Source organism: Fonsecaea multimorphosa (genome assembly GCF_000836435.1).
Source record: "Fonsecaea multimorphosa CBS 102226 unplaced genomic scaffold supercont1.15, whole genome shotgun sequence".
Taxonomy (NCBI): Eukaryota; Fungi; Ascomycota; class Eurotiomycetes; order Chaetothyriales; family Herpotrichiellaceae; genus Fonsecaea; species Fonsecaea multimorphosa.
In genome coordinates, this window is record NW_015971649.1 from 603,537 (window position 1) to 626,238 (window position 22,702).

The 22,702-nt window shown below is 53.0% G+C and overlaps 7 protein-coding genes across 7 annotated transcripts; 5 read left to right on the forward strand and 2 right to left on the reverse strand.

Moving 5' to 3' along the window:
- Nucleotides 1–671: 671 nt before the first annotated feature.
- On the forward strand, nucleotides 672–1,770 carry Z520_07576 (uncharacterized protein; the record flags this gene model as incomplete). The annotated part of the gene is made up of 2 exons (XM_016778073.1): nucleotides 672–719; nucleotides 853–1,770. The coding sequence occupies 2 exons, from the start codon at nucleotides 672–674 to the stop codon at nucleotides 1,768–1,770; spliced, it is 966 nt and encodes a 321-aa protein (XP_016630979.1).
- A 298-nt stretch (nucleotides 1,771–2,068) lies between these two features.
- On the reverse strand, nucleotides 2,069–2,661 carry Z520_07577 (peptidyl-prolyl cis-trans isomerase PIN4; the record flags this gene model as incomplete). Its single annotated transcript, XM_016778074.1, has 3 exons — nucleotides 2,069–2,190; nucleotides 2,309–2,411; nucleotides 2,518–2,661. The coding sequence occupies 3 exons, from the start codon at nucleotides 2,659–2,661 to the stop codon at nucleotides 2,069–2,071; spliced, it is 369 nt and encodes a 122-aa protein (XP_016630980.1).
- A 1,245-nt stretch (nucleotides 2,662–3,906) lies between these two features.
- Nucleotides 3,907–9,127, forward strand: Z520_07578 (uncharacterized protein; the record flags this gene model as incomplete). The annotated part of the gene is made up of 4 exons (XM_016778075.1): nucleotides 3,907–4,416; nucleotides 4,469–4,954; nucleotides 5,009–8,870; nucleotides 8,940–9,127. 4 exons carry the CDS (start codon nucleotides 3,907–3,909, stop codon nucleotides 9,125–9,127), a joined length of 5,046 nt encoding a protein of 1,681 aa, XP_016630981.1.
- Nucleotides 9,128–10,549: 1,422 nt separating this feature from the next.
- Z520_07579 (uncharacterized protein) lies at nucleotides 10,550–12,599 on the forward strand (the record flags this gene model as incomplete). Its single annotated transcript, XM_016778076.1, has 5 exons — nucleotides 10,550–10,655; nucleotides 10,707–11,032; nucleotides 11,108–11,429; nucleotides 11,516–11,540; nucleotides 11,630–12,599. The coding sequence occupies 5 exons, from the start codon at nucleotides 10,550–10,552 to the stop codon at nucleotides 12,597–12,599; spliced, it is 1,749 nt and encodes a 582-aa protein (XP_016630982.1).
- Nucleotides 12,600–13,123: 524 nt separating this feature from the next.
- Z520_07580 (uncharacterized protein) lies at nucleotides 13,124–16,008 on the reverse strand (the record flags this gene model as incomplete). Its single annotated transcript, XM_016778077.1, has 6 exons — nucleotides 13,124–14,603; nucleotides 14,652–14,945; nucleotides 14,989–15,035; nucleotides 15,086–15,397; nucleotides 15,444–15,783; nucleotides 15,860–16,008. 6 exons carry the CDS (start codon nucleotides 16,006–16,008, stop codon nucleotides 13,124–13,126), a joined length of 2,622 nt encoding a protein of 873 aa, XP_016630983.1.
- A 2,212-nt stretch (nucleotides 16,009–18,220) lies between these two features.
- Z520_07581 (uncharacterized protein) lies at nucleotides 18,221–19,758 on the forward strand (the record flags this gene model as incomplete). Its single annotated transcript, XM_016778078.1, has 3 exons — nucleotides 18,221–18,346; nucleotides 18,419–18,629; nucleotides 18,695–19,758. The coding sequence occupies 3 exons, from the start codon at nucleotides 18,221–18,223 to the stop codon at nucleotides 19,756–19,758; spliced, it is 1,401 nt and encodes a 466-aa protein (XP_016630984.1).
- A 922-nt stretch (nucleotides 19,759–20,680) lies between these two features.
- On the forward strand, nucleotides 20,681–22,231 carry Z520_07582 (uncharacterized protein; the record flags this gene model as incomplete). The annotated part of the gene is made up of 2 exons (XM_016778079.1): nucleotides 20,681–20,801; nucleotides 20,877–22,231. The coding sequence occupies 2 exons, from the start codon at nucleotides 20,681–20,683 to the stop codon at nucleotides 22,229–22,231; spliced, it is 1,476 nt and encodes a 491-aa protein (XP_016630985.1).
- Nucleotides 22,232–22,702: the final 471 nt, after the last annotated feature.

The following is a 22,702-nucleotide window of genomic DNA, read 5'->3' on the forward strand; positions in this document are numbered from 1 at the left end:
GACCTTACCTTTCGTTGAACTCCTCCATCCAGAATACCCATCCACCCAGCTGATAAACTTCTCCTGACCATCAGAGTTGATTATTGCGTGCCAGTCTCCCAGGCTCTCTCTCCCACAGGATTTTTTTCCTTCTTCCTCCCTCCTCTCTTCTTCCTTTCTGACCTTCTGTCGCTGATCACGGTACAATGAGCACTTATCTGTGGTACACGTTCAGCTGGAGTTCTTTGAGAAAGAGCTTTGCGCCGTGGTAACACCCACCTCCTCCCAGAACAGCTGCGTATGTCACCCGTACCCACGGTCGCTCACCGTACCTTGTCCATCATATGGGACCAGCCATAACCATAATAATGGATGCTGACACTTTGCCAGGTCAACAGTGCATTCTCGACCCAAGTTTGCGTATACAGATATCATAAAGCTGGTGATATCGCCCTCTTCGGAGGGGGAGGGGGTCTTTCCCCTTACGAAAGGCTCTGGACCTATACCGACATCTTCATATGCATTGCATAGACTACGTTTCTTTTTGCCGGAGTCGTTGATCGAACCCGGGCGTCGGCATCTCTGGCCTCGATGTTTGGCTCGAACGCGTTGCCGCTTCCCCCACCCTTTGCCCACGAACATCGTCCTCTCCGGTTGAGCGCTGAAAGCGCCCGCCCCCTCCCAACCGGAGAATGTCGATATCTCCTGTTGCACCCTTCGGCACAGAATCAACAATGTTCGTGCCAATCCTTCCACCTTAATCGAAGCGCGCCTGGCACCATCTGTGAATGCGGCCATCAAGCCTGCTACCACGTCCACCAGGAAAACAATAATGAAAAAAATACGGATACACTCAATGCTGTTCTTGATAAGATAAACATCGTCTTTGATAAGGTCAAGCGTTTGGAGGAAACCATTCAGAATGAACGCAGCAATCGGGATTCTGCTTTACACAGAGAAAGACAGATGTGGGAAAGAGAGGTTCGCATTCTGCGTGAGGCGTTAGCACCGTTTTATCAAAGCGAGAAAGAAATGCGTCGACGCATCGTCGACATTGAAGATAGAGTTGAAGGCAACTATGATGAGCATGTCCGCCTCAGAGAGCGCGTCGTTGCCGTCGACGACGCCACCATGTCAATGGAGAAGAGGGTGGAGGAACTCGAAGATTTCCGCTTCAAGAGGCGACGTTTGGGTCGCAATCACCCTCAAGACCAACCTTCGCAGAATGGCTACGTCTCGTCCGACCCAGACAACTTCAGACGAGTCTCTTCCAGCGTCGATGGAGGTTCGGTGCGCACGCCTTCATCAAGGGCGTTGTCGCCCAATGGGACTGCACATGCTCCCGCGCCGGAGCCGGAAGAACCTCGTTCAAGTGGGATCCTCAACCTTGTTGCTGAAATGCCCCGTCCTGGACCGTTTGTCAACCTGCCCCAACGACTCTCACCGCCACAAGAGGAGCCTAGATCAAGCGGCTTCTTGACATTGGACATGGGTGAGCGACTCAAGGAGAAGCCTGTTTCTGAGCAGCTAGCACAGATCTCCATCCATCAGGCTGCTCGAATTACTCCGCCCCATGATCGCCCAAGTCCTTCCAGCTCTGCAAAGTCCATCCAGGAGGTCCCTTCCAAGGCTATTCGAACCCCTCCCGAACTACTCCACACCAAAATGCCAATCATTGATGTGATGGTGCTCCCCGGCAACATCTCTCCAAGGAAGAGAAAGCATCATATCGACCACATCGCTCTGGATGTGCTTGCCGATGTCACTGTCGCCAGCCCACTCATTCCCTGATGCCCCATTCAATTCTAGCTACCTCACTCATTTTCGCCCTTCTACCATTATGATGTGGTAGCCATGGCTTGTTTTGACCTCGGCATCTGTGTTGGATGATTAGCGCAGGGGACCAAAGGGGATTAAACGGTCATTTTTGGATTATAACATGGACACCACATCCTTGATCGCACAGGCTGACTCTTTTTCGTCACATGGTGGTCGAACTAGCTTAGGAACGCTCATTGTGTGACCCAGTTCCTTTGTTGTACAGGTAGATACCAAACAGTAACAACACAGTCATTGTAGCCAGTCTCAGTCAATGAGATAAGGAATCAGACTCACATTTGGGATTTGCTGTTGTGGAGGGTTCTAATTCGTAGGCCACTTTTTCAAAGTCTCCATGCAGGCTGCCTCTGGTTTTCCAGCCCAGCGATCCCCCTGTTGAGATTGATAACGAATTTTCTCATGTTAGTCCCTGCTGACTGACGGACTCGGCGACTGGCTGACACAAAGGATCTGTCAAAGCAAGGGTGAGGATAAGTCGCAAACTCCATACCTTGTCTGGCCTTATCCTCTGAGAATTCCCTTGCTACCTCGTCGAATTTGGCACCTTCGCGCAGCTTTGCCAGGGCTTCCTCTTTCTTGGAATGCTTTTCGCACTGTAGAGGGACCACAGAGTATTAAAAAAGGTGTTGGCTGAGTGGAGTGGTATCTGCGGACACGGCTGGATCTCACTCTTCGTGCCCAACCTTGGGATCAACCTACCAAAATGTGCCTCACGTTGATGGATTGAGCCGCTTTCAGCTTCCCACTTCCACTGGCCGATGAGCCATCGTCATCTTTGCCTTTGCCTTTGCCTTTGGCACTGCCGGAGGAGGCTTTGCCGGAATCTTTGCCCTTGGGCGCCATTGAAGCCTCTGAAGAAAAGTCACCCTTTCAGATAGAGTGGCTACACAGGCTATACAGGCTATACAGGAACACTGCCCCAAGAATGATCTTGGATGCGTTCCGAGATAGAAGGTAACATTGACAATTATTAGCTGTTGGGTGATGCTCCGGCAAGTCTGCAAATAGGGTGATCTCGCAGCAGCCGTACCCAATCCCTAAGAAGAAATAGAGCACAAACGCAATAGAGCTGCGGCGGGCAGTGCGGCAGCGCAGCGTTCCCGCATTCGGACTGGCTTCGGATGAATCTCTTGGCGGCGCAGAGCAAATGACGCTCGCTCCCTCGTGTTGGCCCCAGTCCAGTTCCCGGGGTGGGCGTTTGGCTGCGTTTGGCACTACGACTCGCCCCTTGTTCTTCTTGTTCCCTTTGCAAAAAAAGTCAGAAGGTGCCTTGTGGATCAGCCAGCGAGCAAACCTCAGCAGCTGCCCGTCATTCTCCTCGCTTCCAGGCCGCCCTGCGCACCACGCTCACCAGCCACTGCACAAACAAACACCCAACACAACGAGCAAAATGTCGCTGGATGGGAAGGAAAACTAAAATTGTTGGCGATTTGACAACATCGCAAGAGAGACCCATGTCCCATAGATAGAAAAATGCTGTATACCAACTGCTCCGTATATAAAGAGTCGTCACGTGACGGGCTTTGATGTTCTTTAACGCCGGCCGGGATTCGCGCTTTTCGAGGAGAATGGTGATTCCAGACATCCGGGATGAGCTTGGGCTTTGCGGATTGCACCCACGGCTGCACCAACTGCGACTGACCATGACCCAGCATCTTCTTCATCGCCACCAACCTTCATCTCCTTTAATCCTCCCTTCATCCTCATCACCATCCCATCGCATTACCCAATTGCGCGACAGTGAATACTTTTCCATTGCCCAGCTGAACAATTATGTCGCCAGCCCCTTGAATGATTCCGAATCCGGTGACACGACCTGACTGTATCAGCCGAACGCCCTGAGGAAAGCCAAACGGAGCCCATCGACCCTCCTCTCTACCACTCCAATCCACCATCGCCGCGATCCCTCTCACAAAGGGCCTTCCCACCTGCTTGCAGCGCCGTGCCACGATTTGGCGATGGAGACTGGGCAAAGGCAATAGATAAACACTTTGATAGCAAGTCTGTGCCAGTAGGACCACCACACCCACGGTAGAACACAAGCAACCACGCCGTTTGGTGGTCAACAAAGGGAAAAAAGAATTCACAATGTCTGGATCAACACCTTACGCGGTTCGTTCGCCAACGCAGTCGAACCAATACCCACCACCTTATTCACCAACTCACCCGAACCGCCCATTTTTTGGCCATGAACCCTTTCAAATACCTCCTCAACACCTCATTCAGACTCCGCCTCCATATCCTCCTGCGTCTCTGGTACACAGCCCACATCATACCCGACCCACGCTTGCATCTCCCTTACCTTCAGCCAGCGCTCTTCCACCGCCGCCACCACCTCCTCCTCTCCCTCCCTCGCTAGGCGCAGGACCGCAGTATCAACCTCTGACATCGAGTCCGCCATTTGCGCTTCAAAGATCGTACTCGGGACATCTGGTCCACCCAAGTATGCCGTCGCCCTACGATGTCAATCCGTCACACGCGCACCCACCTGGGCCTCCAAATTCGGCGCTGCAGTCACCCATGAGAGATCACCATAGCCTCACTAATGGAAGACCCGGAGACATGTCTTCGTCTGAGTCGCGGCCGCAATCGAAAGACGTGAGTTCCAAATGTACTATCGCCTAGCGAGATGCTGACTTTATTCCCACAGAAGCCTGACAGAGCGAGCAACCCAATGTCTTTTGCGAGCATTCTTGGTCCCTCAAACAACGAACCCTCTCCCAAACTGAGTGAAACAAAACTGCCTCCTGCGCGACTCGCAACGCCTCCACCACCACCACCACCACCGCCGCCGCCGCCGAAGCCTGTTGTAGAAACCAAGCTTGGGCCTGAAAAGTCACCTGTGACGAAGGTGCCGGAGATGGGTACAATTCAGCCCCTTACGAATGGCCACACCAAATCGCAACCCAAAGCAGAGGCTGTACATGCTCCCAAGAAATATCTTGCGCCACCACGACCACGGAAGATACTCACAGAAGGGGAGGCGGACAAGATACTGAAGGCTCTTGCCATCATTGACGAAACCAGTTTCAGTGACGCCGAGGATGCATCTTGGTCCGAACATAAGGAACGGTACAAGCAAAGAACTAGGAAGAGAGCTGCAGATGTGTATGAAGGCGAACTACACAAGCGCAAGGTAAATAATGCGTCTACCGCACCAGTGTTGCAGTCCCGCTAACCTCCCTTATAGCGCCGTCGCGGCTATCTCCTGGATTCCTTTATCCGATCCATGGACAAGCAGGCCCTAGTTGCAGCCCAACGCTTCCGTGAACGCTTCGAACCGGTCGCTGCCAAGGAAATTGCAGACAAGGATCATCAAAGTGAAAAAGAAAGAAAGAAAGACATGCAACGAAAGCGCCGTCGTGAGCAACAGATTCGTAACGAGAGGGAGAGGCTGGAGGAGCTCGAACAGCGTGCGAGAGACGCCGAAGATCAAGAAGAGGCACAGAAGTATCTGAGGCAAGCAGAAAAATCCCAGGCCCGCATAAAACAAACCACAGAACTACTCGAAGGTGTCCCGCCTCAAGAAGACATGGAAGTACCGGCACCGGCACCCAACTACGAAGGTGGTGTCACATCTTCCTTCCAGCTGGCCACGCCCGAACCTGGTGAGCCTCCCAAGAAGCGCAGCAAGAAGGATCCCGGTGCTCCCTCCGCCCGTTTAAAGAAGTCCAAGGAGAAGAAACAAGCCGAGAAAGATGCTGCGGAGGCTGCCTATGCGGCAATGGAAAAAGATGCTTTGATCCAAATTGCACCCAAGGAAGAAACGACCCCGGCTCCATCTGGCAAGTCCAAAAAGTCCAAAGTTCAAGAGGCCCCTGCCAGTCCTCCACCACAGACGGTCAACTACGAGTCGAAAGGTTATATTCAGATTTACGAGCAAATCTGGAGAGACCTGGCCAGAAAAGACATACCCAAAGTGTATCGGATCAAGCAAGTATCTCTCGCCACAAGAGGAGAAAATCTCCGCAAAACCGCTATCCTCGCAAGCAAACAGGCGAGGAAATGGCAGGAGCGGACCAACAAGAGCATGAAGGATACTCAAGCACGGGCGAAACGTGTCATGAGGGAAATGATGTCCTTCTGGAAGAGGAATGAGCGAGAAGAGCGAGATCTACGCCGTCTAGCAGAGAGGAAGGAGATTGAAGACGCGAAGAAGGCTGAAGCAGATCGTGAGGCCAACAGACAGAAGCGGAAACTCAACTTCCTCATCTCGCAGACAGAAATCTACTCGCACTTCATCGGGCGAAAGATCAAGACGGATGAAGTGGAGAGAGCCACAGATGACGCCGAAGTTGCCGGGTCCCAAGAGAAGAGCAGGCCGTCTGGATATCAGGACCGAGGCATGGACGACTTGTCACTATCCAACGAACACGGAAATCATAAAGTCACAAACTTTGAAGACCTGGATTTCGACGCCGAGGACGAGTCAGAGCTGAGAAAAGCCGCGGCGGCCAACGCCGCAAGCGCACTGCAGGATGCACAGGACAAAGCCCGCAACTTCAACGGACAAGACTCAATGGACGCGTTTGACTCGAGCGAGATGAACTTCCAGAATCCTACCATGGCTGGCGATGTACAAGTCTCCCAGCCGAAGATGCTGCAAGCACAACTCAAGGAGTACCAGCTCAAGGGTCTCAATTGGCTGGTTAATCTTTACGAGCAAGGTATCAACGGTATACTGGCAGATGAAATGGGCCTTGGCAAAACCGTGCAATCCATTTCGGTGATGGGCTACCTGGCCGAGCAGCACAACATCTGGGGACCGTTCTTGGTCATCGCTCCGGCCTCGACGTTACACAACTGGCAGCAAGAAATCACCAAATTTGTACCAGCCATCAAGGTTCTCCCATATTGGGGCAGTGCAAAGGACCGAAAGATTCTGCGGAAGTTCTGGGATCGGAAGCACATCACCTACACGAAAGACTCCGAGTTCCACGTCCTCGTTACTTCATATCAACTTGTCGTGATGGATGCCCAGTACTTCCAGAAGATCCGATGGCAGTACATGATTCTGGATGAGGCACAAGCCATCAAGTCTTCGAGCAGTTCGAGGTGGAAGACTCTTCTCGCTTTCCAGTGCCGCAACCGACTTTTGCTGACCGGCACGCCTATTCAGAATAACATGCAGGAGCTGTGGGCTCTGCTCCACTTCATCATGCCCACGCTGTTCGACTCACACGACGAGTTCAGCGACTGGTTTTCCAAAGATATCGAAAGTCACGCACAAAGCAATACCAAGTTGAACCAGGACCAGCTCAAGCGATTGCATATGATTCTCAAGCCGTTCATGTTGCGACGCGTCAAAGCTCATGTGCAGAAGGAACTCGGCGACAAGGTTGAGAAGGATGTCTTTTGCGAACTCACCTACCGACAACGAGCATACTACTCGAACTTGCGCAGCAAGATCAGCATCATGGACCTCATCGAGAAGGCGGCGCTGGGCGGCGACGAAGATACTGCCACCTTGATGAACTTGGTCATGCAGTTCCGAAAAGTTTGCAACCATCCGGATCTGTTTGAACGAGCAGACACAAGTTCCCCTTTCTCGATGTCGTATTTTGCTGAGACTGCCTCGTTTGTGCGAGAAGGTTCATTCGTGCAGGTTGGCTATTCCGTTCGCAACCAAATTCAATACGACCTGCCTCGAGTGCTGTGCAATGATGTTGGGAGAATAGACATCGCTGGACCCGCCAATCCCCACGCGGGCTTTCGACGTGCCGGCTTCAAGGCCAAGGGACTTGGAGGTCTGATGAGGATCTGGACTCCTGAGCACATCAAATCCTCGGCCGCGCAGGACGGAGCTTTCTCCTTCCTGCGATTCGTGGATACCTCGGCCGGTGAAGCCTCGTTTCATGGCGAGTCAGGACTCGTCGAGCGTGCCATGAGGCTCAAGAACCAGCAGGGACGGAGGTTACACATCTTCGAAGATTCTGAAGATGGACCGGACGGGCCGCCAGCACATGCTATGTTCAACATTGTGGAAAACGATCCCCGCCGCGCACTTAAGGAACTGGATCCCAATTCGAACCTCGCGAGACTCTGCAACATCTCCCAGGATACCATCGCAGAACATGGGGTTTCGGTGCTAGAGCCAGCGGCCCGACCCAAGGCGTTGGCGCCACCGATTGAGATCAGTTGCTTTGATCAATCCTCAATCTCTGAGCGACAGTTGACTCTCTTCAACATGGATGTCCGCAGTACGTTGTACCCGCTAGAGGAGTCACTCGAGGAGAAATTACTTGAGCGCGATGTGGATCCGGCCAACTTCCCCGTGTCCAACATGCTGCCTACGCCAGAATCTGCGAAGGCCAGGTACACCAACATCTCGGTGCCTTCGATGCGTCGCTTTGTTACGGATTCGGGCAAGCTAGCGAAGCTGGATCAGCTGCTTCGAGAACTCAAGATGGGTGGCCACCGCGTGCTCTTGTACTTCCAGATGACGCGTATGATCGACTTGATGGAAGAATACCTTACGTACCGCAACTACAAGTACTGTCGGCTGGATGGAAGTACCAAGTTGGAAGACCGGCGAGACACTGTACACGACTTCCAAACACGACCCGAGATCTTCATCTTCTTGCTTTCGACGCGTGCTGGTGGTCTCGGTATCAACTTGACATCTGCCGACACCGTCATCTTCTACGACTCGGATTGGAATCCCACGATCGATTCACAAGCCATGGACCGAGCTCATCGACTTGGTCAGACCAAACAGGTTACAGTGTATCGACTCATTACTCGCGGTACCATCGAAGAACGAATCCGTAAGCGCGCGATGCAGAAAGAAGAAGTCCAACGTGTCGTCATCACGGGCGGAGACGGGGCTGGCGTGGACTTCAATACTCGCGATCGACGTGAGAATAGGACCAAGGATATTGCCATGTGGCTTGCGGACGACGACCAAGCGGCTCTTATTGAACAGAAGGAAAAGGAAATTGCGGAGAAGCCTGATGATGAGAACACGAAGAAGAGAAGCAAGAAGGCTGCAGCTGCCGCAGCCAGACAGAAGCGGAAGGGCGAAATGAGTTTGGATGATATGTATCACGAAGGTGAGTGCTTTGTTCTTCCCCGACATTTACCCCCCTGTCATCGACATGACTGACCTTGTTTCCCCATAGGCGAAGGACATTTTGAAGATAATTCGGCGAAACCGTCTGGGGCAGCGACCCCGGTGAGCGCCGCAGAAGCGGCTGGACCCAAACGCGGACCTCGTGGCGGACGGGGTGTGAGCAAGAAAGCCAAAACGGCCAAACAGAGACTTGCAATCGTTGATGCCGAGGGGGATCTAGGCATGAGTGGGACATGAACGACCAGGGAAGACTTTGAAAAATTCATGGAAGATGCAACGCCCAAACGAACACGCACAGCAGGCACACATGGGATATTAATATCATTAAAGCCAAGGAAACCCGGTCCACTGGGATTTTGATATAGAATTGGGCAGGGAAGCAGGGTCTTGGGAGTGAATATTTCGGGTCGATGGTGTCCAATGTACGATTATGGGATAGTGTTTGTGTCTTTCGAGGATCCTAGATGGTGCGGGATGATGAAATGGCCCTGGGCTAGGGAAGATACAGGCATTGAGGCTGAAGAACATTACATGCCAGGACGAGGGAGAGAGACGCTGAGGGTGTTTTGCTGTGGGTGAGGTGCGTGCTCGAGCTCGTACGGGAGGAACTCAGGTATCAGCAGCACCTTTTCGACACGGCAGTGCGTTGAGTTGGGAGAGCAAAAGAATTCATAATCATTCAGAAGAAAAGAAGTCCTGACAATCTTGGTTTCTTTCAGCTGTTCTCCTGTTCCCATGTTTGAGTCTTCATACGCACTTCCTGACTCCCGGAGGTGGAGGAATGGCAGGAAGGAGAGAGAAGGCCTAATGGCGCCGCGGCAGTGAAGCGGGCGAGAGGGTGGTAAGACGAGAGGGACAGAAGCGTAGAGGACATGCGTGTAACGTCGTCGATACGAGTATGGCTCATAGATAGCGAGAGGAATATGGAGGTTGTGGTGTACAAGGAGGCCGGACAAGGGCGTCTGTCTAGGACACGCCCCTTTTTCAAGAGATATGTCGTTGTCTCTGTCGTCGAGTGGTCATGTCCGCCATGAGGCTCCTCTGGGGGCTCGATGGGGTGGATTGCGATGATATCGGATGTGTTGGGGACTGGCAGGGTGGAAGAGTGGACATTAATAGTGGTACGGGGTATCTAGTGGTGAGTAGAAATCCGAGTTCTGGGTCAGTTGATGGAGGGCCAGGACAAGTCCGCATCTGAAGATTCCTGAAGATAGGTACTACCTAGGTAGACAGACCCAGAGATTGTGTATCCCAAGAAGCTGGTAGCTTTGTGGCACTCGCCCACGGATCAAATCATCGCCCGGGCATCTCCTTGTCGACCTGCTGACGACCGTGACTGCTTAGGTTTCCTTCCCCCCGAGTCTACGCAAGCCACATGCGCCCTTCATGGCTTCTAAGTGCCTTCATTGCCTTCAATGGCTCTCCTCGACCAGATAAGCTCGTAAAGCTTATTTGTTCGTCGCTCTCTTATATTCGAAAATGATTCATAGTGTCCATCAATCGTGGCCATGGGTACAGCAACAATATATTATAGATAAGTACCAGTGTCTCTTCCCGTCTCATTTCCCCGTGCTGTCATCTGTACTGCGTTTCTCTGTTTTCTTTTCCTTCTCCAGACACAATAGCCTCTGCTTCACACACTCTCTCCCGCACAGCACAATGGCTACCCGCCGGCTGTCCTCCCTGGCGGGCAGTACCAAGGATGGACCATTTGACCCGACCATCGCAAATGAAGCCCAACTTGCGCAGCTGGGCTATGAGCAAGGTATGAACTCTCTCGTATCACCAAGCCTCGTTTCTGACTCTCCGACACCAGAACTCAAACGCTCATTCTCTCTCCTGGGCATGGTCGGATTCAGCTTTTCCATCGTCACTTGCTGGACTGCCCTCGGCGGGACTTTGATTGTGGGCATCGTCGCTGGTGGCCCTCCCGTCATGGTCTGGTCGTGGGTGGGAATCTGTCTGCTATCTTTGACGGTTGCATACTCGTTTGCCGAGATGTGCTCGGCCTATCCCACTGCTGGCGGTCAGTACAGCTGGGTCGCCATCCTCGCACCCCCCAGATACGCTCGCGGCGCCGCCTTCGTCACTGGGTGGTTCATGTGTACGGGCATTGTGGCCATGGGCGCCGTCAACAACTTTGTGAGCCTCCTCCGCCTTTTGCGCCTTTTTCAAAGAGTTCCGTGGCCCGCAGCTAACTTTTCTTTCTCTCTACAGCTCGGCGCAAATTTCATCCTCGGAATGGCCAACCTGAACAATCCATCCTACACCATCGAGCGCTGGCACACGGTGCTGGTGACATACTTGATCGCCATCCTCGCCGCCGCCATGAACGTCTACCTCTCCCGCTGGCTCAATCAGATCTCCACCTTCGCCGTGGCGTGGAACATTCTCAGCTTTTTTGTCATCATCATCACCATCCTGGCCGCCAACGACCACAAACAGTCTGCCAGCTTCGTGTTTTCCGACTTCCAGAACCAGACGGGCTTCTCGTCCGGCGGGATGGCTGTCATGATTGGCCTTTTACAGACGCTGTTCGGTACGTACACAATACGCCCAGTGACTGGCTGCTGGAGGGAATCTTTCAATCTATTTACTAGTACCTTTTTCTGACATCTTCTTCAGGCATGTGCTGCTACGATGCTCCTAGGTAAGGAAGGGGACCGAAGGCACCTCCCTCATCTGTAGAATACACCGGGACGTTTTTGAAGAACCTCAAAACTAACCTTCAGCTCTTAGTCACATGACGGAAGAAATGCTCAACCCAGCCAAAGAAGCGCCCCAAGCAATCATCCTCTCGGTCTATCTGGGCGCAGTGACGGGGTTCGTGTTCCTGATCTCGGCCTTCTTCTGCATCGGCGACCTGGACGCCACGGCGACCACGCCCACCGGCGTGCCCCTGATCCAGATCTTCTTCGACAGCACCAACAGCGTGGGCGGCGCCACGACGCTCGCCGCCATGATCACGGTGATTATGCTCATCTGCTCCAACTCGCTCATGGCCGAGGGGTCGCGCGCCCTGTGGGCGTTTTCCCGCGACCACGGTCTCCCCTTTAGTCGAGTGTGGGCCCGCGTGGACCCAAAATCCAAAGTCCCCGTCAACAGCGTGCTGCTGTGCGGCGTGCTCCAGGCGGGGTTGAACAGCATCTACTACGCCTCCTTCGAGGGCTTCTCGACCGTCATCTCCATCGCCACCTTCGGCTTCTACCTCTCGTACGCCGCGCCCCTGTTCGTGCGTCTGTGGAGCCTCGCCACAGGCACAAACCCCGCCGCAACCACCATCCGCGGCGGCGTCTACACTTTGGGCAAATGGTCCCCTTACCTGAACCTAATCGGCCTCCTGTTCCTCACCTTTGCGGGGATCGACTTCAACTTCCCGCAAGAAGGTCCCGTCACCGCCGGCAACATGAACTACTGCAGCGCCGCGTTCGGCGTCATCGGCCTCGTCAGCGTCGTTACCTGGGTCTTTGACGGCCGCAAGAACTTTACGGGTCCGCACACTCCGGTCGACCTCAATACCATTGAGGCCGCCGCGGCCGCTGCAGCTGACAAACCAACTGCCATGGCACCTGGGCAGACGGTGGTTGGTGGTGACTTTGACGCGAAAGGGGACGCGAAGATGGGGACCGGTCTCGCCGCTGAGGAGAGCGTCGATGCCTCCTCCAGCGACGAGAAGTGGCCCATCCAGGATGTTGGGAGAGTCGCATGATATATTTATGTATAACGAACCCGAGTATATACCGATGTGTTTGCGGCGTATATTAGAGTGCTTCACTACCATCTAGTACACTGCACTGCACTGCAATGCACTCTACTTTACTATAGTACCTGGACACTTCTAGATAGATAGATAATTCTGATAATGTTCTGTCTACCGGACAGAAGGACACTTGTATCAAACGACATGACGGGTTGATGTGGAAACGGACATGTATGAATACAGTTGGCATTCTGATTGATTGATCATCGTCTGTCATGTCCGCAAGTCGACAAAGTCCCCAGGCGCCTCGCGCTGGGTAACAAGACATGATATTGCACTCACACCATACCCTGGCGTACTTAACCCAATTTTTTTTCCCATTCTCGCATTCCCCGGATTCTCCTCATCATCTCGAAACTAATGACGAACAATGAAGCAACATCCCTCGCCCTTTTCTCGAGTCTCGTGGCCCCTTTTCCCCACGCCGCTCTCAACTCCCCGTAACAGAGTATTCAACTCTTTCTTCCCCTCTTTTAGCGCGGGAGATACAACTTGAGCGTCGAAGCCGGTGCCGATGCTCCCGCTGCCTTCTTCGGGCGGTGCACGAGCGGAGGTCTCTGCACGCGAGAACCACCTCGATCGGCGGCTCGATTGCTGTTGTCTCCGTTTTCATTGCCGGTGGAGTTTTCGTCATTATCATCAGCTAGGTCGAAGATTGATCTCCGACTACTCCGGCACCTCGATCTCGCGTCATCTTCGGTGTCGCTATCTTCAGCCAGCTCGAAGATGGATCCACGACGATGACACTTCTTCTTCTTCGTGGGCTTCGGAGTGGCCAGGTGCGTAGACACTCGTCGTTTGAGCCCGCCGTGTCTCCTAGGTGGTGACGTTATAATCTCGGTTGACTTGTCGTCACTTTCAGCAGTGCTCGAGTTCTGATTACTGTTCACAACGTTGCGAAAAATCCTTTGCGTGGTAGGAGACTCGGGAAGCACGTTCTTTGCGCTGAACACGTCAAAGGTAGCTGCAGATTGGAACCGAGAGCCGGAAAGGTTGTCGGGGACCGAGCTTTCGGGCGAACTCGATATTGCAGAGAGGGAAAGCCTCGAACGTCCGTCCAGGGGAACTCTGCGATTCTGTGGCATAGGAGTCCTTGACGACAATTCATCTATGTCAAAACGAGGTGGTATATACTGATTGTGTTCTTTGATGCCCTTCTTCTGGAAGCTTTCCAAGTCGGTATCAGTCTGCATTCGTTGTGACTGAGACGGGAGCCTGTTTTGAGGAGGCTCTGAGGCCGCTCTGGGGTTCTTGGAGGTACTCATTGTTCTTGCGTCCGTGAGCTCTGATTTCGGGACCCTGGCTCCTGGCGATGAGCATCTCGCTTCCCTACGTAGCAAATCTCCTGACCGCGGTGACCATTTCGCAGCGGCAGTCAATACCTCTTCGGACAGTCGTCTGTTTGGATCTCTTCTTGGCCAGATCCCAAGGTGCATATTTCTCGGAAAAGGCTTGTAAGGCGGCTCGATTGGAGAATATGTTCTGGAGTTGCTGCGCTTGGCCTCTAGGACGCCCAATGAGCAGAGCAAGTTCCTCATAGACCCGCTGTCCCGCCACTCAACCACTTGAGATTTTGGAGTTCGCGGTTGCCAGTGCCTGATTGTTCGTTGATACAAGTCCTCGAAATCGTTTTTGTGCGATTCGTTGGTGAACCAAGAGTGGGCGAGAGCTTCTTCTGCTGTCATTCGGGCGTCCTCGTCGAGCAACAAGAGCTGCTCAACAAACTCCCGCGGCCGCTGTCTGACTGCCTGCCATTCTTTTGATTGGCGAAGAAACTGCAGGTTGCACTCTCGGGCCAGCCTTTCCGAATAGGTGCTTGTGAGAGGATCACAGAAAGCCAGGCCTCCTGTGAGCAACACGACTGAGACACAGCCTACCGCCCACATGTCAACGGCTCGAGTATAACCCGGTCGCTCACGCTCCACTTTAATTCGCGCATATCCCAGTATCTCGCTAGACGCGGTCAGCAGATGCTTATCGCAGAATAGTATCAGTACGTACGGCGCTGCATATTCGCGGGTCCCTATAATGGACAACATCCGGCACAACTTGCTCTCGATTCTCCGTGCCGCACCAAAATCTGTCAAGACGACTCGACATCCTGCAGCTAAACTCGTCATAAGAACGTTGTCGGGTTTTATATCTCGATGAACGATGTTTTTGCTGTGAAGAAAACGCAGGGCCACCAGAATTTGTCGAACAATGACGGCGGCCTCGACCTCGAGCAGTTTCCCATTCTTCAGCTCGATGTAGGAAAATAGGTCACCGGCGGTAACGAGCTCTTGCATAATGTATCTGTGCTGTCAGTTAGAACACCATACATTGTCGATTCTCTCACATGGTGTTGTCTGTGATGTACACCTTCTCGATGCCTACAATGTTCGGCTGCGGAAGTCCGAGTCAGTGGCTTCCAAGGCGTCTGATAGGGGCATTACATGACTGAGTGACGCAAGGATTTCCACCTCACGATAATAGGCACAGAGCTTCCTCTCCAGAGCGTTCTCTCTTTTCAGTTGGTTGGACCATGCCTTGACCTTAAGTTTCTGGGCTATACTATTGACCTCGTCGGGAGGAGCTGGTTGCTCTGGCCGTCCGAATTGGATTAGCGATCGCGAGCCCAGCTTTCGCAGGTCGACGACTTTGCATGCGACCTGACGTCGAGTCATTTGATCGATTGCCATGAAGACTCGACCAAAGGTGCCCGCACCGAGCAGCCTGTCGGTAAGATTGTACTCTTTGCCAAATTTCTGCGTCTGTCAGTACGTGCTTTGGCCAGAATTCCTTTCACCGTACTGCCATTTCAAGCTCCTGTGTATGGTCGAAAGCCTCTCCTGTTGTTCCACCGACAGTGGCGGCAAAGATGAGATATGTCCGACGGCTCAATCGCAAGACGTCGGTGTCACTCAGAAGAAAGCCTCCATTGCCTTTGCCTATGAGGGATCCGTTCCAAAAAGTGCCATTCTGGGACAGGTCCTCTGCATAGACCAACGTGGCAATCTCGCAAGGCTCGTCATTTTCGTAGACCACGGTGTAGATTCTCACATGCCGTTTCGAGACGTAGGGATCATTGAGTACATATTGACTGTTTGGTGAGTATTTACCCAATCCGAAGCTTTTGGTCCTTACCAGCGACCTTTATCACGACCAATCACAATCTCGTGGTTTGGGTATATCTTCTTTCCTGCAATAAGGCTAGTATAACCACAGACGAATCAAGTACGACGACGATCTTGAACCCACTACCCAGAATTTTGCCTTTCTGGTCCTTGTGGATGAGGATTCCGGCAGGAGTTGGTCTGGAGGAACTACCCAGGCCGCTGCCCATACGGCGAACACCAGAGGATGGTAGTGTGGACATTGCAAAAGGAAAATCAAGGAGCCAGCTTCAGAAATGCAAACAAGGAGACACGCGGTAGTGAACACGAATCAAACAGTTTCGGCATGAACAGTGACAAGGAAAGACTCGCGACGTGGCATTGACAGACTCATAGTCAGGCTGTGGGTGCGCGCTTCAGCATCAGTTGTGTGGCTGGCGGGTACCAGTTGAGCAGTGTGGACACAGAATAGCAAGGGAGGAGAAAAGGAGAAAAGGCACGGGTCAAGAATGAAGGAGTGACCAACGTGATCGATGACCGCATTGAGAGTTTTAGTGCGAGCCCAACGTGTCAAACCCGCCAAGCAAATGATGGCAGTTGCACACAACAATAATTCCCCGCACAAAGTTGCTCCTGTTGTTTCCCGATCCTTCATCTCATCTAGCAACCTCATCCTCGAAACCAATCTGTACGTTGCCCCCCTCAAGCTCGGCAAGCAGATCAGATATACCAGAAAACACATGCTGACATTCACCAGTCCAATTGAGCGAAGATGAGAGCCAAGTGGAGAAAGAAGCGAGTTCGTCGCCTTAAGCGTAAGAGGAGAAAGACCCGTGCCCGCAGGTATGTCTCAATGCTCCCCTCGTCTGCGCAGACAGGCCGTCTCTAACGATTGCCTACAGCAAGTAATCGTGTCAACTGCTCCATCGCGTCTTCTCTCTCGACCAATGTCAACGAATCTTCAACCTTTCGCTAGTTTTCTCGACGTCGAATTCTCGGCAACCAACTAGCCCCCTCGACCACAATCAACCACAAAGCTTTTTGTGTCACGAATTGCTACATGGAAGTGATGCGGTCAGCGAAGAATCGGCCTTGCAATTGTCGGACTCTCACATACGTGATGTTCGCGTAAGAGGAGTAGGAGATGGTCAAATTCCAATGGAGCTTTATGGCGGGTTGCTTATGATGTCTGGGACGCATCAAGAGAGGTGTCGATACTCAGAACACCTCGGACAAAGAACGTGTGTCCTATGGCTCTCCGTCTCTCTCAAAAGCAGAGCTCTTTACCCAACAAAATGTCGTCCAGTGCCGTCGCATGTGGTGGTACTCAAGCAGGACCTAGATAGTCAACACGATCAATTGAGCCCTGAATGTGTCTTCCTCTACATATTGCCCTTTGTTTTTGATACTTCCCCGTGTAGTGTGTACGTAGGGGAACTGCGAGGACTGGAGAGTTCAGAATTTGCAGTTACGTCAGATGGAAGAACTGGGTCACTAGCAGGAAGTGTCGGATTCACATAAAATGACTTCTTGCCTCCCAACACAGGACCCTTGATGAGTTTAATTAACTTCACTTTAACAGCTTACGTTTATTTGGAGCAAGGTCATCCTACGCTAGAGCTGAGGATGCCGGATATTTTGCACCGATGAAATTTGAGGGACCATGATCTTCTTGAGCAACAAATAGTTCGAACATGCTTGGCATGAATGCAGCCGTGTTCACCCTCTCAAAACTGCTGGGTAAGAGGGGTACTCAGCAGTGTCGTCGATGACCCGACGTGTCTGTTCTTGGCCCCGTCGCTTCGACTTATCTCGCGGGTTCTGGAGGTGTTTAAAAATCCTAAAAGGCAGCTGTGAAAGGTCTGGAGTGGACGACTTCACCTTGCTGGTACAGTATCGGTCGCCCGGTCCTAGATTGAGCCCGTGTTGTTAAAAGGAGAGCAGAAACAGACTTACACTCGTAGGAGGCATATCGATACTGATCGGAGTCTGCAACTGGACCAAGTCCATAAAGCTTGAGGAGCATATCTTGCTCGGCAGAGACATTCCTCAACGTACGAGAGGAGCACTATTCACCAAAGAACATTCGACAAACTTCTTTGGATATTGGACCGGGATAGAAATGCAGCAATCCAACTGTGACCGCCACAATTTCGCGTGGATCTGTCGCGGCCCACTAAAATAGCGACAAATATGTGTAACTCTCAGTGTCCTTTTCCCTGGTATAGTACTCGGTACATTCCGTTTTCGGATAAACGACGCGCCTTGCTGAGTCATTAATAACTAAGCGGGGACAGAGTGCGCTTTGATTGGTCACGCCCTTCGACGTTGTGCTCAGGCGACGGCGCAGTCATCACTGACCAAAGCTTCAGGCTAGCAGGCAATTTCTGTTTTGCTTTTCCGTCCTAAGAAGAATACGAGGGGCTTCTATCATCCTGCGCAGTGGCTGGCCTCTTGAAGAGATTCTAGCCTAGGATGGCACCAACCAGCTCTGTGGATAGCCTGAAACCTAAGCCCAGACCGCGGCCGAAATCGCCGCCTGTCTTCCGCGATCAACTTCGAACCTGGCGTGCCACGGCCGCACCTTCGAGGAACCCCCAGGTAGGCGCCCAATCCCTGCGTTGCCAGATGAGCAATTCCAACCAGAGCCTGACCACGTCCCCAAACATGTAGAAATCCCATCCTTCACGCCAGAAAAGGGGTCCGGAACAGTCCGAGTCGAACAACCGCGAGCCGCCGGGATTGAATCTCGATGACCAGCCGCCTACGTCCGCGCAGGCGAGATGGCAGACTCCACCAATCTGCGAGATTGACGCAGTCCTGGACCCCTTCTGCAGGTTCCCAGCGGATTTGCCTGCAGATGGTCGTCGACTAATTCATTTCTGTCTGTTGATTCGGCCACAAGCATTTCCATAAAGAGGAGGTACAAGGCTAACAGGACATCGCTAGACATTACCACGATTGCCAATAAGATCTACGGAACCAAACGCAATCCGGGCTTCAGCTCTGTGAGAGACGTCAGTTTCGTCGCGGCCTTGACCTCCCCATTTACGTTGCAATGGATGGTGATTTCGGCAGAGGCGTTGCTTATGCGCTACAGAGGAGCGCCCGAACCGCCGTCTCTATTTCGGCGCAAGGCCGTGGCGTACCTGGCTCTCCAGAAATATCTCGAAGACTTCTCGAGAGAAAAGGTCACAGATGAAATCGTCAGTGGCCTCATCATGGCCATTATTGCCGAGTCGCGCATCGCAGGCCCGCAGGTCTCGAATTTACATCTGAAAGCCTATGAAGCAGTCATAAAAGTCGGGGGAGGCCTCAGGCAGGTGCTCGCTGCTTCCCCACGGCCATTCGATCAGATGAGCCACTTTATGCCCTATTTGATCTGTGAGCCCTTGGCGGACGCCTTGGTCTTTTCCGAAGAGTTCGAAGACCAGGCGATGGACCTCCTCCGGATCATTGTAAAGGGCGAGAGTTCAGCTGATCCGGCAGAGCTGATTTTCACAGTATCTCATGAGATCGCACGACCTCAAGTATTGTTCCTGTCCCTGCGAGGATCCCTGCCTCAGCAGATCCGCCGCCTGCTACTGTTCAGTGTAATTGCGCCATACCTACGGGTTGACATGTGGGAAGGGCGCCTTTATGTCCAGAAATCATCGCACTTCCTTTCGCTCTTTCTACTGGTGTCCACGTTCTGGAAGCTGCGGCACGATTACAGATCGCAGACCGCATTCTTCAGCAGCTTGTACCGCTTGTTCATGAACAGCGCGACTCGCAACCAAGCGGGGTCCTGGTTGTTGACCGAGGAGGGATTCTTCTGGGTCGTCGTCAAGGCCTGCTTTGATGTGTACACCAATTCGAGTGATAGGGAGGTGAGGTTGAAGAATTACATTGATTTTCTGGCCGAGGCAGTCTCTGCCCTGAAGCTATTCAGGGTCACTTACGACAACGTTAGAAAAAGAATGGCCATTTACCTGTACCAGTGCCTCACAGGTGCAAGTGATGGACCTGGTTGAAGAGCATCTAATCACCCGGACAACATTTGTCAGCGCCAGGTCTGTTTAGTAAACCTGGGGTCACTTGCCAGTGTGTGAACACTGTATCGATCAGTCTCGGCGCTCCGATCCCATTAGTCGAAACCAGGGCTGCTTCTGCTAAACTCTACAAGCGACCTAGACGATGCCGAAGTTGGGCAGTGAGAAGACAGCCTTTTTAAACAATGTTCCGACTCGCTCCACCCATTCGCCTTCACCGGCCAAGACGGAGACTTATGGCCCAAACAGGTGCATGAGGTACCTGCTTGGAGCTCACAGCTGTGAACCTCGCTCTCGTGCGACCTGTTGCTGTGTCTGCAGGGAGGGGGTGGTGGCGGAACTTGCGCCTGCCAGGAGTTATTGTGTGGCCAGTGAGAGGCTAGCTGCTGAAGCATTCCTGAATGGCTTGCTCCACTGCTTCCGAGATTACTTGAAACTGCCTGCAGATGTACCATGACGGTGTTAGAAACAAGAGACCTGCTTGGGGTGGTGAGAGCCTCGCGAAAGGATTCCACGGAGGAAGATGCATGAGGAACGGATGATTGTCTCATAAACGGACTCGTGGGACGAAGACGCGTATCTCACCGAGTATACCAACATATTGAGGAAGAGAAGACCTTACCGAACTTGTTCCTGTATAGATTTGAAGGCAGCCATGACCTCCTCCAACGCATCCTCTGAGAGAATCTTGAAGATATCGTGATGCCACTTGCCGCCATCTAAGCGCGTACTAGTGCGTCTAATGGGTAGTGAAAGATGGAGCAGACCTCGTGAAATTTCGGCTAAGTTGCCTTGGGCTTGCAATTTTTTTGAACAATTTCATTCAAAGTTGGAGAAACTTCCGTGTCGACGGCACCGTGCTCTGGGAACCCCTAGTTCTTGTGGCCTGACACGCTACGCAGATATGGCGGAGAAGAAGAGAAAGGCGGGCTCGCTGGAGAGCGACAGGCCGTCCAAGAAGCCTCAAACGAGCACCATCAAAGTCACTCATCTGAGCGGCCCCGACGTCGCCAAACCTCTGGTCGGTACGAGCAATTCTCCGCCGCCGCATTCCTGTTCACAATTTTCTGCCTTGGGGGCTGACTTATAAGTATCACCAGCGTCGTCACCCGGGGTCACACTCCCCTCAGACCTGAGTTTCGACGGATTCTCCAAAAGGGAGCCGTCGTCCGGGAGGTCTAGCCTTCTTCTGCAGTCCTCCGACCATCCTACCATCGACTACGTCGCGACCGAGAGCGGCACGACCAACGCGGCCGAAAAGCACGTCAAGCACTATATAGCCGTCTTCGACCCGGCGTCCAATAAACTAAAGGTGGTGGAAGCCAGGAAGATGACCGTGAGAAGTACGGTGCGCCAGTTGGACAAGGAAAGCGACGACGACGACGACGGGGGAGACGATGGTGCAGAGGGTATCAAGCCTGCTGCGCTGACGACACCGTCTCGTGCGGCATTGACGCAGGCGTTTGGAACGAAAAAGTCAAAGAGAGCCGTGGCCTCGGTGGCCGAGAATCGTCTGCTGGCCCGGGATGGAGAGAACGACGATAACCCTCTCTCGAACGCTCTTCTCTCGTCCATCAAGGAAGAGGACGACGACGACGCGGACGTCATGCTCGACGCCGCCGCCGCAGGAGGCGCCTCTTCTCGGGCCAACAAGCCCCTCCCACAAGCCAACCTCGACACAGCCGACATCACACAAGTCTACGCGCTGTCCTCGCTCGTGTTTCCCGGTCCCGACCGAACAACGCTCTCCCAGATGCCCATCGCGTACTGGAAGGAATGCGCAAAGAACAAGAAACCCGTGTCGACGCATCTACGGTTCGTGGCGACCCGCGTCGGCTACCTGACCCAACGACACCTCAAACAACCGGACAACCAAGACGTGTTGCTCAAGCTGCAGATCCTGCGCTACATCCAGCTTTTGGTAGAGATCCACAAGTACGTCTCTCACCTACCGCGACAACGCCGCATTGCTGCCCCCGAGTCATGGCCCAGGGGCACCACGACGGACTCGTCGCTATCGACCGCGTTCAAGGGAAAACTCATGTCGCATTTCTTCCCCACCGGCACCCCCACGACTTTCAACAAGACACTCTTCACCTCCACCATCCTCGCACTGACATTACACATCCCCCCACCAAAGTTCACGCCGGGAGACACGCCCAAGATGCTGTTCACCGAGCTGAGCGACATGACGCTGGACCTGGCCATGCCGCACGCCGAGATCCACAAGCTGTACCGCGAACTGGGCTGCAAGATCGAGTCCATGACCGACGCCGAGCTGCACCGCCATGGCTGGGACAAGGTCGTCTCCCCTGCGGCGGCGCAGCAGCGCGGCAAGGCCGGTGTGGTCGACGAGGACGGCAAAGCCGTGAAGCTGCCCAAACCAAAGTTCGCGAAACTGAGATTCCCCATTGAATTCCGCCGCATCAGCGCCGGTCGGCCAGGCAGGAGGTAGGAGACGCCCGGCATGGCCGGATGAGGCGGCCAAAAAAAGGTTCGAAAAAATTTTGATTATTACGATAAACGGGTGATGCTCAGGGTGACGGAACGGCAACGGCAATGATAATTACGTGGACAGGGATGCCAAAATGCTTTAAGAAACATGAAAAGGAAAGAAACCAAAACTGTTCTAGAAAGAGTCGGATTACTCGACCGATCGAAGCAGTGATTGAAAAGTCACAAATGGCCACTTCATATGGCGATTGTAGATTCTTTCCTCTCTCATCGGCACACAAACACACAGCCTAATATGGAGCTGGGCTCGGGTGGCCGGAAGGTACCTATAGGTATATAAAGGGCTGAAGAGCCGGACATTTGCTCCATCTCAAAAGAGGGACGGGAGCAAAGACTTTCGAATATCAAAAACGAGTTCGTTCCTTCTTTTCTGCATCTTCACATCCACTACTCACATGCAATCTCTTTCATA